We start from the raw sequence: 16,080 nt of genomic DNA on the forward strand, positions 1-16,080 counted from the left end.
CTGTTTCCCTTTAGTTCTAGTTATCAAGACATTTCCTGGACCTGAACAAAGTCAATACCACATGCCACAGAAAGTGGGAAGATTGCCAAGCTTTCCATTTTGGCAGCTAATTCATGAATCACCAAGGCAGAAACTAGTATGGGAATGTTTTCCTGGAGAGACTTCCCTTCATCATCATCATCTTCTTCTTCTAGGTATATATTTCTTCTAGAGAAGAAAGATCTAGAGTGAAGATAATCACTTGTTCTTCCATGTTTTAGTAATGAAAATACTTAGCTTATTTCTCTGGTATTCTATCTCCATTTTTCTTTCCAGAGGGATATCAGACTGAAGATATAAAGCACTTCACTGTCTATGGAGAAGGTTAGCCTGGGATAGTAAGTCAAATATTTTCCTAAGAATCCATTAGAAATACTACTTGGGAAGAAAATGTAAGCTGTCCCTTTAGGACATGACATTTTTCTTAGGAATCTTTTTATGCAGCTAAGAGTTTTCCCAAAGGAATATTCCCAAATACAGAAAATGATATGCATTTTTAATTGGCTAAATTAAAGTTCCTTTTATTATTATTAAAGATGCAGGTTAATGAGCACATCCATAATGGAAGTAACTAGAAGGAGGAAGGAAGCAGGTGATTATTCCTCTGTGGTTCTTCCATTCTGTCACAGACAGGGAAGAAAAGTTAACTTTTGTCTCAATGCTTGGAATGAGGATGGAGGAAGAGACAGAGCTGTAACTTGTAGGCAAGCCAACAATTTCCGCGTTTCTGAACAAACTAGGAGAGGCATGTAATATAAGAGAGCTGGGGAACAAATTCTGGACATCCAAGATCTCAGTACTAGCTGTTCACCATGTAGAAACTGAACAAGTCTCTGGTTTTTATCAAAACTCATTGAGCTGGAATGGGAGCTTTTCCACAGTAAAGTGGAACAAACTAAGGCCATAATTTACTCCGGGCTGAGTCACAAGTATCTGAACAGAAAACAATAAAAGTGAAAAATCCTGCTCAGTCATAACGGACACACTCTCTACCAGGGAAGAAGCAGGGCCGTGCCTGCTGAGCGTTACCCACCTCCATTAATGGTCACTTCGCCCAGGCAGTTGTTGGGTACTTTCGGGGCACAACGTTTATGACAGTTGAATCTGCAATCTAATCACAATGATTTTAAAAGAAAATCCGAGTATTCATCAGAAAGAGATGTTGTAAAACAAAAAACATAGTCATTTCAAATGGATGAGGATTAGTTTAAGGATCCGACTTTGGCTGGTGACAAATACTTGGTGGCGAGATGATCCTTACCTTTGCACTGCAGGCCCTGCCTAAAAAGCCCCTTGAGAAGCTTCTTGCAGTACTGGCACACCGTGGGCCGGGTGTAGGAGTGGATGACGAACGTGTGCGGCACTTTCACTTTAGACATCAAAATCTTGTCGAGCTGAATTGGCCGTCCAATGTAGGACTGAGAATTCGACCTCTTCTCTCGACCAATAAATGACTCCGATGGTGACTTTTGCTAGATGTTTGAAAAATAATAAAGGACAATAAGATGTAAGAGACTCCTTGATTTATCTATTTATACATCTTGAAATCACATTTTGTTTTAACATTGTATGTAGTGGTTTGATCCTTAAGAATACGAGAGAAATAAACTAAAACTATATTTCTGTTCATTAAAGTAATTTATTCCCCTTCAATTTCTTATTTGAGTTACCTTCTTTTCATAGTCTAAAAAGAAGAGAATTGGAGATCAGAATTTTTGAACCTTGTTTCTAGGACTTTCAAATATTTTTGGCTTTTAAAAAGTAATTTAATTGGTTTTAATACAGAAATATAAAGTTGAAAATAAACACAAAAAGGATTCTTAATCTCATCACACATATTACTTCATTGACATCTTCTAAAGTATGACAAGCACATGGTTAGAAAATGCCCATGGCTCAAGAAGACAGAAAATGAAAAGTAATCCCCCAGTCTGCCCTACGTGGCACTTCATCTGAAAGGTGCCTAGAGTTTCTTTGGATTCCTTCAAAGAAAAAAACAATGATTTAAACTTATTCTTCAACCATATAAAAGTAAAGGGTTAAAATTATACTATCATTTTTATAACTTAAAAACATAGTGACTAATGGACTATACAGCATGCACAAATATTGGGGTTTTGGTTGTAAGTATACCTCTGTGCCTTCTTGTTTCTCATTTTGGAATTATTGAATCGGCCTAGTCCATAGATTTAAAAAAATAAAATTAATTAAAGTTAACTGTGTTTTCAACATTTATGGACAATTTCATGGTATCTCTTGATATCATGGAAACACACTTGGGAATCATCAGAAAAAATGTATTTTGGGATCATGAGAATAAAAGACAAGCTGAATTAGTTTTTCATAGTTTTTATAATGATCTCATTTATTAAGTTCCTACTCTTAGTAATCATCGTGTTAGGTGCCTTATAACATAGGCCTTGTTATCTACAGTTGAGCATGTAAGCTCATAAAGTTTAAATACATTCTTCTGGGTCAAATGCTAGTAAATAGTGAAGGCAAAACATGACTCCACATTTGTTCACCTCCAGAATCCCTGTATTATCAACTCACTCAGTAATTTCTAATTTGGAATAATTACTGATGAGAGGAAAAATAAATCCTATTTATATACAATTTCCACTCATTTCAATGTCTATCTGCACCAAAAGGTTATACCACTTATTGTCAAATGGAGAAATTTTGATTTGCAGATTCACTAGTTGCAATAAAAAGAAATTTGAGATGAGGTTCTACTTAGGGATATTATGTCTACAGTTAGATTTAAAATTAGAATTCCATAAAAGAAAACTATAAAGCACAATTACTCTGGAAAGGCTCAACTCTTGCAGAGACATCTAGAGAGCTTTCAAAGACAGGCCAAAGCTTTGCCAAACCAGAACCATAAATATATTGAATAAATATCTTCAATGGAATTGAAAAATAATCAAATCCACAGAGTCAGGTCCCTGTTTTATGTGTTCTTCTTGAGTAACTGTAGCCAACCGGCCAGTTTTAAGCACAGACTAAAATTAAAAGTGATATTTTTCCATAGTTGGAAAGTTTCAACACTCAGGATAAAAACTGACCTGATGTCACACTTTCTTAGCAGACTTAAAATGTTCTCAGATTTGGAAAATTATATGAAAAGTTGACCAAATCACTCTTTAGTTATTTTCCTTAATTTAAGATACCTAATTCAGGACTGTATTATCAGAGCCAGTTTGACATAGGACTATTAACTCTACCAAGGGGCAAATTCCCTTAGAAGAGAGAGATGCAGTGTGATAAACTGAATGTTTTCTTTTCATCCAATATGGTAACATTCACATAAACACTGCCATAACTACAAGAACCAGAATTATCCTTGAGAAGTCATTTCATTTATTACCTTCAAGGTAGGATTACATAAGGAATTTTAAAACATTACATGTGTTTAGGGAAAATAAATACTTTGTGAGACTGCACTACACACACACTCAGGCAATGATGAGATTCACACAGCCATATGTGTCCTTGGCACAGAATAACAACTCACAAACTGCATAATTTATAGTGTCAGAAATTAAGACTTTAATAGCATTTAAGATTTAATAACAATTTAAGATTTTAACAGCATTAATAAAGAGTGGCCTCCCGCCATTCACGACATTTTAAAATTAAAATCAGCTAGCAACACGGCTAGACATGCATATCTTTACCTTTTCTTATAGTTCCAAGTATAATTAATCATTTTCAATGTGGCTTATATTTCTAAATGAAAAAGCAAAGCTTTAAAACCTTGAGATGGGGTGCATGCGCAGCACCTTTCCTATGGGAACAGATCTACTGTTGGACAGAGATTGAGTTGTCTAACTTTACTAAATTACAAGCACTTTGGGAAAGGGAGAGTGGAGAAGCCTTCAGAAGCTTTGTTTTCAGAATTATATTCCGTGGGAGTGTGCACACATTCATTTGCATGTACTTTTCCCCACCATGGGGCAAATCTAAGAATCTAACAGAAAAGGGAAGACTGGGTCACTATCTGATGACTCTGTAAATGCTTACAAGATAGTCATCCATTCTTCAATCCAAATGTGAAATAAGGCCTTCACTGATATATAACAGATTATAAAACAAACAGAAAAACAAGAGCCTATGAAATATTGAAATACGGCCATTGCCCTGTACATACATTTGTTTATAATATATATATATCATTGTTGACATAAATGTTTAAGAACCCCCATTTCTGTAATCCTGCCAAATCATCCATTTAAAAGCATTTCTAATGATTTGAATGCAAACCAAACACTTCTAAGGATTTTCAGAATCAGTGATATATTTTTCATTAATAATTAATATTCGGTTCCTATTTTAAGGAAAAAAATATGTAATTTCAATTATTATGTGAAGTTTTGTTTGAAGGTAAGTACACCAGAAAGCTGTAATTACAGTATTTTTTGTTTGATGTATCAAGTTACAGAGCAGGCAAAAATTCAGAAATTGGTAATTTTAAAGGAAATAGATGATAAAATATCTCATTGATCTAAATCCAAGTAGCCTGGACTTTAAGATAACTTCGACATGAAACCAGACTTAGTGATTCAAAGGGTAACGTCAGCTTAAGTAATCAGTCCTTCTGGCATGTAATGCATTATTGTTCAAAGTAAAGAGACACATGATTGCTTTGTTTCCTCATAAACTTACTCCATTTCATTTTTTTACTTAGTTGTATATTTAATTATAATGTGTACAGTATTTTAGAGCTTTAAATAAGATCTTTTTTAAAAGTTAGCTCTAGTAAAGAGAAAAATCCTTCCTTACCCATCAACACTAGTGAAGGTTTTACCAGGTTTACTAAGTTAACTAACTTCCACCATTACTTGCAGCTCCAGTTTGGCACCGTGCATTTGGTGAACTTGGCCCGTCTGAGGCATGATTGTCTTTTACGGGAATAGGGAGGAGAGTTGAAATGCTTTGGAAAGAGAACAGCTACATTTTGTTTCATTCTTCTTCATTATTATGTTCAGACCAAAGACTGGCTCAAAACTCTCAGAACAGATTTAAAATTCCCTTCTCTATAATTATGGTAAGCATATGCAGGAGAATGTGCATCTAAAAATTTACATTTTTACATTAGCCATTGGGCCTATGAATTGATTTTTTTTCCTGTGTGGGGGAGTTTGGATCAAATTACAGGTGTGGAACTTTTGTGAGAAGACATCACTATAATATATGGTATTGGGATGGATTACGTAAAGGATTCAATTTGATAAATTATAGATGATAAAGTATAAAGGTCTCTTTTCTGTTCTCAGCATAAGAGGAACCACCTCATGGATGGGAGACAATATGAGAAGAGAAAAATGATGAAAGCTGCAATCGAAAGCCAGGATTAGAGTTTAAAGAAAATAAAGATTATAGAGATTAAAATATTTTTAAAGTCCACGGTTTTCTGAAGCACCTGTAACATCCTTATGCTAATAATGTCTCATTTGAAATTACTGCCAAAGTTAAAATTATATGCACTGAACACCTACTTACTCTGCTTTTTAACCTGGTACGCTAAATTAATGACTCAGCAAGTCTGGAACCTTCCCAGGAAATGACTGCTTAGATTACATTATGGAAACTCCAACTGCCAGCATGTCTTTAAACATTCAACAGGACTCTGAAACAATTTCCCAACAAGGTATATTCCACCCTCAAGTTCAAAACGAATTCTCTTCATTAGTAAAGCTACAAGACAGAGGGGGAAAAGTTGACTTTACTTGTGGTTTGCTTGTTGTCATTTATGCAAAAATCAAAGAAAGGATTTCCTGAGAGAGAAAAGTCACTTTACAAAATATATGGCTCAAATAAAAACTTCTGCAGTATAAAAATATTTATGTTTATTAACTAAAATTCATTTCACAGTCCCATATTGGGAGTGGATTTTGGGTGACATAAATGCTCCTTAAGTTAAAGAGAAAGAGAAAAGAGATGCCAACATGTATGCTCAAGTCTTCTCTACTTTTCTCTTTCTCTTTGTCCCAGAGGACAAGTGTGGTTAAGACACTGTCCCTTCCTTTGGAGCTTATTGTCTAATGATTTAACCACACTCGTCCTCTGTTAACAGAGGAAGTGCCGGGTGCATGATAAACAATAAGCGTTGCTTGAACTGAAGAGAATGAATGTTTTCAAGAAGTAAATGCCTGGGAATAATGGATGAGATATTTCAATAGAGATATTCAAACTACAGGCTGTGATATAAGCCTTTTTTAAAGTTTGTATTACATGGACTGTAACTTTGACACATTTGCTTTATAGGATTTCAATATTAAGAGAGTATGATTGGCTAAGGAATGTTTTTCACTGCAACTGCTCTGCATAGATATTTGTCTGCCTGTTCCTCACCCCTACTTGGCATATCCAACACGAATGCAAGATCTGTGCAGAACTCTTCTGCTCTAGAAGGTGGGGGTAGCAAGCTCAATACCTGTAGGCTGTTAATATTAATGGGCAGCCCCTCATGTGAGGGATGCAACAGAGAATGGTGGAGACTATAGTCAATTGCAGAGGATAGACTCTATAAAAGGGATGGCCACGGCTCAAATACTGCTAATAGCTGCCATGCCAATGGCAGCCAGTGTTGCCAGACTTCTTAGTTTTTCAAAAGAAGCAGAAAATCTAGCTGTTTTATAAAATAATTCTATTTCTCAACATTGGCAACTCTGAAAAAAACTGGAAACAGTGTGCAAGTCAACTGATAGACGGAATAAATCAGGTCCATGGGGAGTCTGCGACCTTTTAACCAGCTAATGATGCAAAACACTTTTTATAACCTTTATATGTACCAAACTCTCTTCACAGAACTTTACATGCATTAATTCAACCTGATGATCACTAGTGTTATGATCCTTATTTTAAAGATAAGGAAACTGAATCACAGGGAGGTTGAATCTTTTGCCCAAGATCACACCGCTTGTAAGCAGCAGAACTACGAACTCAGGTAGTCTTGCTCCAGATGATAACAATGATTCCTCTCTTCTTAGTCCCTCCCAGCTCTCACCTTCCCTGGTTTTATGCTAATATAAAAATAGAAAGTATTTTCTTCCCCTCATTTAAGTCATGAAGGAAGAGTCCACAGGAGACAGTGAGAATAATTAAGTAACAGTATGTTCTACATGCCAAAATGCAATGTGAAACCCCTTAAACCTGACCTACAGAAGAGACTTTCAACCAGCTGTCTGTGCTCAGAGTGTCTGAGTCATGCATGTTTTCTAGAATATAATGACTAGCTGAATAAACAGCTCCTATTGTATAAGCATCACTCAGTTGGCTGCCTACTTTCCTGTTCAGGTGCTGTTACACTTACAAGACACTAGCACAACTGTGTGACAACAGATCTAATGAAGCATTAATCCTTTATTCCAGAAGTTTCAAAATCTAGCATTTTGGACTCTCATTCAAAGAACACTGCAGAATAGCATCTTATGATAGTTCTCTCCTATGGCCATCAAGATGATTTATCTAATTTACCAAGTGTTTCCTGGAGCATACCCTACCTGAAAGCTTAATTCAGATGCTGCGGGACATACAACGGTCTCTGTGCCCAATGAGTTTACTATCCAGTAGGACTCTGAACACAACATAACTGCTACTATCAACAATAACAATATGTGCTCTTCTTCCCTTCTTTCTGCATGGTTCTGCCCTAGTCTTCAGATTTCAGTTCACAGGTCACTGCGAAGAGGCCTCCAGACCACCAAACTTATTGCACACTCCCTGTCTACACTCTGTTACTCTCTGGTACATTGTCCTCTCTCCTTCAGAGCCACTACTGCAGCCTGCAACTGTCTTATTTACCTATTTGCTTATTGGTTTTTTACTGTCTCCCTTCAATAGAATATAAGTTCCTTGAGGAGAGGATCTTGACTATTTCATTTGTCACTGTATCACCAACTTCAGGAACACTGCCTCACACAGAATAAGTGCCCATATAGGTTCAAAGAAAAGATAAACCACATCCATGACGGAGGCAAAGGGGTCATTCAGAAAAGGGGTTTCCTGAAGAAGAGGCATTTGGTGTGGACCCTGACGTGAGTCTTGCCCCATAATGACTACGTTGAGCATTATTTGCAGTTAGAATTTTGTGTAGGACTATTCAGTCCTCCCAATCTTCAGACTGCCTAGAGATTTCTTTTTTATACTCAGAAATCTGTTTATCCCACTTGGAAATGATTGTTTAACCGCACCCATAGTTGCTGCTAGTAAAACATCCCAGTGAATGCTCAGTCTGAGGCTGGTCACTTCCTAAGGAAAAGAAACAATCTGCTCCTTTTAACAACACTTAGATGAATGTATTACCTCTCACACAGGGCGTCAGGGATTTTCCAGCACAGAGCATTTCGGGGGCAACAGACAAGTCTGAAGACCCTGGGAAATGGAGTTCACATAGGAACACCCATATTTCCACGCCCTGTAATTCACTGAGAAGAGGGTAGGGTGTTTGGTGAGTTTCTAATTGTTCAGTGTTACAATTCTGGATCTACATTCTTTGAACTACCTGCCAAGTGTGCCAGATAAATGAGTTCGGCTCCTCAGTTAGGTACTTAAATATATAGCATAAATAAAAGCTAATCAACACCTTTTCATAACTGTGAAAAGGGTTGCCACAGGGCAGGAAAAAAAAAGTATGCCCCCTGCTTAGTGGTGATGGATGCTGTGTTTTACGGTGGAGAATCCATTTTGTAATGTTTGCAGCAATCTGTGAAAGCTTTCACTGTAATAACATACATAATCTCTCATTAAAAATACAAGGTGATCTGGATTTGCCGACTGCTAAAGTAGTCTTGGAAGTTACATTAACTTTTATATTGCTTCACTCTTTTTAAATAAACAGAAATGAAGAGTAAAGGAACCTTATTATTTTCTTAAGTGATCCACCCTTTGTGGGGAAAGCACCAGAACTGTTGGAGAATTGTTGCAAATAACATGCACTGTTCTTTCAAAATGTCAGTTACCAACATCCTACAAATCTGTAGGTTCTTGGAGGAAAAGGGAGACATAAGTAAGATTACCTCTCTTTGTACTTGAAGGCAACGCAAGCTTAATGCCAGGCATTCTAAATTTATAAAATAAGAAAGGAGCATTTCCACCGAGGAAGAAAACAACTGTGCATGTCAACAGCTTCTGTTTTGGGGCTTTAAGACTTGTCCTACACACAGAAAGTGAACCGGATGATACACAGATCAGATGGAAAAATCAAGAATAGTGATTTTAGGGACATACATTTGCATAGTTTTTGACCCTGACTGAATTGACAGGGGCTTGGCCCATGTTTCTAAGCTCCCTAGAAAGCTGAATGAAATAATGTAGAAAGAGACGGTCCCATTGATTACTGCCTTGGAGACACTGAGGAGAAGCTGGAAAGCACCAGAAAAACAGCCCAGGGCTACAAAGGTTAGAGCTTTTCCCTTCCAAAATGGACCATGAGGATAACTTTATAGTACATCATAGAATCCCAGCCTATACCAGTCAATGAGGAACACGTGGTGCTACCTGTGTACATATGTGCACATGGGCTTCTGAAACGACATGGTAGATAGAGCCAAAGACTGCATTTCAATGAAACTCAGTTAAAAGAGAGAGAGAGAAAAGATAAGAGACCTTTTCCTTTACCTACCAAAAAAGGGGAAGCTTTGAGTTTTAAAAATACGGGAAAGCACTAACTCAAATTACATCACTCATTGATATTTTCAGTGCACAGCTACAGAGAAAGAGACACCATCAAGAACTGGGCTATTTGGAGAAAGAGGGATACGTGTTCATAACTTCTGGACATTGTTTTATCTTGCATTTCACTATGTTTATTATCAAAATGGCAATACTTTCATTCTTCTTGAGAAGAGAGGAATTTACAAGATCAAATAGAACTAAATATCAGAAAGCCATATCTAATGGATCCAGTAAAATAATATTCCTTAAACATTTCTGAAAGCACAGATAAATATTTTAGAAGCTGAATTATTTCTCAAGTTGCTAAAAGTCTAACTTACAGTACTAATTCCCATCTCCTACTCCCCTCACTCCTCCTCATTATTATTTCTTCAACACAAAAACACAAACCTTTATTTCTTTTTCTTTTTTCTAGCAGGAACATTCGTGAGGACACACAAGTTCTCAAAGTGAACATGAGTAACCGTTTTTCCTAGTACTCAGTAGCTGGGAGCTCAGTAGTCACGACTGGTCAGGAATTGAAGGGGAAGGGACTTAAATCTGGCAGTCCCAGCATGACATTAGATGGATACAGATGGCCACTAAGCAAATATTTATTATAGGTAACAAGGCTGTTCTGCGTCTTAAAGCAGAGAGCAATGTTTTGTGTTGTAAGGGATGGCTTGTGGGGAGCCATGGGCCTTTCCTGAGGTGGGCACAGGCCCTTCAGAGCCTTTGCTAAAGATCCATTTGCTCCTAAGACCTACATGTTTGTAAGTGTGGGCAAGAGGCATATGATGGCCCCCTCCCCCTTTGGAGTTCACGAAGAACTCTCCTCATTGCTCATATTTGGAATTACACATCTGGAAGTTTTTGTTCAGAGCATGAACTGATAATGTACATGTGGTCAGACAGATACGTGAAGTGAAATCAGATAACAGCTGACTAGTAGCACATCAAAGTCGGCCTCACAGTTCATTTTACTGGAGGCTCTTTCCCAACAAAGCCACCCCTGCACATACTTTTCTGACTCTCAGGAGGTGGAGAAGTACTGGTTAAAGAATTCTTGGATGTCTTTCCTCACTGAAAGTATACTCTGCCCAGGTTTGAATTTGGAAAACTAGTTTATACAATCGTCAAAAGAAATCTTGCAATATCTGGCAAAGTATTACATGGATGTCAGCATATTTAAATGGAAAAATGGCTTTTTAATTCAGATGAATCACCAGGATTCCTGAAATTCCAGAACACAAGAGTAATAATTAAAGCCTCTACTTCTAGATAGACTTTTGCTACTTTGGAAAATATCCTGGAAAATTTTCATTTGGCCAGAATCATCATCATAGTTTCATTCAGGATTAGAAATAAGTTTTTTTTTTCCCCATTATTTGTTCATTTGAAAAGAATCTACCTTGACTATTACAAAGTATATCAGGATCATATCCACTTATAGATAGATAATGCACTACTGGTATTCTCTTGTCTTTATTTATTATTTTTGTAATGAACCAAAACAGTAACTGAATGAGTCATTTTTGGGGGAGATTTTCTAGGAAAGTATGCAGTCAAGAGTTCTTCTTAGTACAATGTTTGTCTTAGTTAAATGTGAGTCAGTAAACTTTATGAAAATAATAGTTTATGGAAAATTATTTAGAAAATATGCACCCTCATATATTGTGTAAATTTCATAAAAACTAAAGGATGTAAAAAGGATAGAAAACAGTCAAACAGAGGGAAAATTTTTGGAATGAGCAATTTATTTCCTAATATTTTCTTTTTCTTTTTTTTTTTTTTCAAAGATTGACACCTGGACTAACAACTGTTGCCAATCTTTTTTTTTCTTTTTTCTGCTTTATCTCCCCAAATACCCCTGGCACATAGTTGTATATCTTAGCTGCAGGTCCTTCTAGCTGTGGGATGTGGGATGCCGCCTCAACGCAGCCTGACGAGCGGCGCCATGTCCGCGCCCAGGATCCGAACCCTGGGCCGCTGCAGCGGAGCGCGCGAACTTAACCACTCGGCCACGGAGCCGGCACCCTATTTCCTAATATTTTCTGTAAGGCAGTCTGAATGATAAAAACTACCAAAAAGACTAGGCTAAAAGCATTTAATTTTACCAAAAATAAATTCTCCATAGGGTCCCTTAACTTCAAAGCTATAACAGTAAACACTTCCTTAAAACCATTTAAAAACATCTAAAACAACTTCAGTAAAGTTCTCAAATTTAAAAAAAAAATTCCATAAGGCCTAACTTATTTTTTTAAAAAAATTGTGCCATCAGTCGTATCCTGTGGTTGCAAAGGACACCAGTGTTTTAAATTCTGCTTCATTTCCTACCTTGACTTCTACCCCTTTACCTCAAGAAAAGATCATTCTCCTGAATCATTTGACAAGAATATTAAGTTTAATCTGCCGACATTGATTTATTTTCAATAATGTATACATCATAAGAGAATGAGTGAAAATGTTTTCTCTGTATTAAAATACCAGTATGGGAAAAGACATTGTCAAAAACACACATAAAACTAAAAATATACTTCCATTATAGACTAATAGACAAAGGATTACTGCCATAATATATAAAGATTCTAAGCAACTAATAAACAACTCAATAAAAAAAGAGATAGGAAATTCACTGTAGGTGAAATCCAAATGGCCAATAAACATATGAAAAGCTGTTTATCCTCTCCAGTAAAGAAATACATATCTAGGCACTGAAATTTTTTTACCAATCAAATTAGTGAAAAAAGCCTTTAAAATATTGATAAAATCTATTGTTACAAAGAGTATGAGGAAATGGAAACTCATACACTGTAGTCAGCAGAGTTATAAATTTAAGCTTTTACAACTTTCCAAAGAACTATTTGGCAAAAAAAAAGTACATATTCTTCAGTCTATCTGGCTTCTAAGAATATAACCTACTAATTCATTCAACAAATGCTTATTGAGAAAACTCCTCTTTTACAAATGTGCACAAAATACATACAAGGATGTTTAGTTCAGCATTGTTTAAAATAAAAAAATGGTAACAATCTAAACAGTAGGAGAGACTAGGTAAATTAATATCTATCATTGTGATGCAGTACCAGGAAGCTTTTGCAAAGACATATGTTTATTTGTTTGCATATCGTCCATTTATGCAAGCTCCATGAGGGCAGAGAATCTATCTAATTTTGTACACTTTTGCATCCTAGAGTGACAAACCTGTAAATGTAAATCGACCAGGACTTGCCGAACGTGGAGCCACAACCAGGTTTCTATAACAATTCTGCAACTTACACAAATATCACTAAAAATCGGTCAAATTTTATGCATTTTCTTCCAAGACATTTAGAAAGAGAAAAGAAAAGTCTGCTACTTTTTCAACAAACTAGATAAAAACAAGGTTAAGAACAATAGTATATGCAGAAAATGCATCTTATTTCCATCAGGAGCCTTCCTGTGGAGGCCCGGCTGCCTTCAAGTCATACAGCTTCCACAGAAAGCAGACCCCTCTTCAGTCCTCTTTTACACAATCTGTTCCTGATTGCAACGTAGGAGAAGGAAGTGAAAAATGCTTCCAGTCCTTCTTTGGCTTTATTCCCAAAGGATAATTTGAAGGGAGAGATAGTAATTCACATTTAAAATTATGTCTGGAAGGCAGTGGAAATTACAAAATTTAAATCCACAAGAATATCAAAAATTACATTTACCTAGCTTTCACCATGGACTTTTCTAAGTAGGGCATATTTTGAACTAGGATGATTTTTCCAAACACAGGAATTTACTATTATTGAAGCAGATGTCTTTATTTTACATCTTATAAATCAAGATGTCTTGACTTGTCAATTTTATTTAACCCAGAACGTGTTCTGGTTGTGTTTTCATTAGCTTCCTTTGTTAGAGTTACTTTCACAAGACCATCTTAGAATAGACACTAATAATGGTATTTGAAATTTAGTCTCTCGAGGGAAAATAACAATACATCAACTCTCAACTTGCCAGAGGTACAGAAATAAGGAAAACTAAACATTAACAAGTCAACTGGTCAAAACAAGATATCATAAAAGCACTGTTGTATGCTCTGCTTTAATGCTTGACCCAACGCCTCTTCTCTGTGTTCAGGTTAGTAATAGCTTAAGACAGACAAAAGGCCAGTTTTGGAGGGGGGTTTAATTAAAACCTTTATGAAGGAAATCTGAGTCTTTTCCATATATAATTTCTCCTTGGATTGAGACCACAATATAGCTACCTGCATATCATCCTTTTTCAAAATAATTAGGTTGTGATAATATATTAAGGATTAAAAGCTCCTTTCTTGAGAAAGTTATATTCATCTTCAGGCAGTCCTTGTCTCATGCCTTACCATGCCAACCAAAACCTGTGTCCTGGCATGATGATGTCACTTTGCAGGGGTCTGTGGTACCTGGCATCAGGACCCAGTTCCACTATGCATGCATTTCAATTTATATGCTAGCGCGTAGAGTGAGGGCTGACTATATTCAGTTCTATCCTCAACCTGTAGGCTCAGTTTCATAGAAAACACTCCAACGTTATGGAACCAAGTAATCTAAGGGCAAATCGAAACCTTTTACTCTAATGCCTGCATTGCTTTCTGTCTTACGGAGGACTGTGAAAACTTAATAACAACAAGAAAAAGACAACAAAAACCAAAACCCATGGGCTTTCTGCAGTTCAATAGGTTGGATTCTGAGCTAAATTCTGACTTGATTATTCTCATGGGGTCAATGAAGATAATCGGCTGATGTCAATCAAATATTATAAAGTTGCTTTGCAAAAGCTGGTGAAGCACATTCCTAGCCAGGCAGAGTTAGTACCTACCTCAAAGCCAGGACTCACAGGAGACTGACACACGAAGTGGAAGAGCAAAAGGCAGGCAAAGGAGCAGAAGAAGGGGAGGAAAAGACAAGAAAACAGTATTATTGGAGAAAAGCAACACGTTTCGCAATAGCGTTTCATGCAGGTGTGTTTTCAAGAGAAAGCAAAATGTTCCACTGATCAGTCTTTGTGGCCACAGAGACATCTGAGTTGGAAACAACTTTGCAACGCGTAAACAGAACTATAGACACTAAGTCAAGATTGCAAAAACACAGTTTACAGCTGTGAGCTGGCAGAGATAACAAATCTGCATATCATGGTGTCAGTGATGAAAGATGTTTCTTTCACCTTATTGAAGATAAATTATAGTCAGAATGAAGCATTTTTGACCTTTAAGTGAAAGATGTAGATTTTCTTCACAATAATTCATCCTCTCAATGGGAAAAGAAAGAAAAAGGTCATCAAAGTAATCAAATGTTACATAGTTGTTATCTGCCTGCAGGCAAGAATAAGCTGATGAATAATCAGCGTCAGTCAGCGGTTTACAACCTTGGAAAGTTCAATAGTGGGTTAGACTTTTAATGAGAGAAATATGCCTACAGTGCACCCTTTGCTCATTTTAGAGTCTTTGCTGCATATCATTGTTTTCTGTCTGATTTCATTCAAGGTTGAACTGTGATTCAAAAGGAGAAAGTTTATTCTGAACTTTTTTTTTAAGAGGAGGAGTATCAGTGAAAAATGTAAGAAATGTCTTGGTTAAGTAGACAACACATATCTAGTAATTTATACTGAATGTGTTCTTTTTTATCCCTGTTTCCTTAAGCTTTTCCAGGCAGCTCTATCTAATAGCTAGAAAACAAATCAAAACTGAAATATAGTTGACTCTTTTTCTTAATAAAAATGCATTAATGTGTTTTGACATTTGCGATTTGTCTAGTCTTGAATAAACTATTGCACTTTAAGAAAAATCCTATTATCTGTTCTCTCAATCCCCATAGCCTAATTTGCAATCTACAGCTAAGCTTCTGTCAGAGACTTTGAAAGTGGTGCACATTCAGACTGGGGTTCCGCCATGATTAATTGTTACCCAGTAATACCTGTTACGTCTCTTGATTGACGTGAAGCATGTGCAGAACTGAGGGGCACCAACTGCTCATTTGAACAGATCCAAACATGACTTTTGAGGAAAAATTATAACCCTGTTTATATGTACTTCTGTGGAACATCTCCATATAGAGGTGACAGAGAAAATCAATCAAGTTTCTTGATTTCCAAAGTAAGAGATTATCCTTGTCATCAACATATCTGTTATCGAAAGCTCATGATTTTCCTCCAGTTTGTAGCTCTGAATACCTTTACTCTGGGCTTTCATTAGAACTCAACTTCAGATGAGTGCTGTTTAGCTCATGATATATGAAGATGGTCTATGCAACATGTATTAATTCACTTACTCCTCTAAGTTACCATTTATCAAAGTGCATGGTTTTTCCCATTAGATATTCCTAGGTTTTACAAGAAAAAGGGATTCCATATTTGAGTCAGTTTAGGAACACTGAGTTCATT

General features: G+C 36.5%; 1 protein-coding gene across 2 annotated transcripts in view; it reads right to left on the minus strand.

Annotated features, from left to right (window-relative positions):
- Positions 1 to 16,080, minus strand: part of PRKD1 (protein kinase D1) — a 286,605-nt gene that overhangs the window by 49,043 nt on the left and 221,482 nt on the right. The window contains exons 5-7 of one of the 2 annotated variants that reach the window (XM_023623404.2): positions 14,521 to 14,544; positions 1,301 to 1,511; positions 1,073 to 1,150 (exon numbers count right to left, since the gene is read on the minus strand). In XM_023623404.2, the coding sequence (XP_023479172.2) occupies positions 1,073 to 1,150; positions 1,301 to 1,511; positions 14,521 to 14,544 (313 nt within the window). The remainder of the gene's footprint in view (positions 1 to 1,072; positions 1,151 to 1,300; positions 1,512 to 14,520; positions 14,545 to 16,080) is intronic. The other variant, XM_023623408.2, reaches the window with a different exon arrangement.

The sequence above is a fragment of the Equus caballus genome, chromosome 1 (assembly GCF_041296265.1).
Source record: "Equus caballus isolate H_3958 breed thoroughbred chromosome 1, TB-T2T, whole genome shotgun sequence".
NCBI lineage: Eukaryota > Metazoa > Chordata > Mammalia > Perissodactyla > Equidae > Equus > Equus caballus.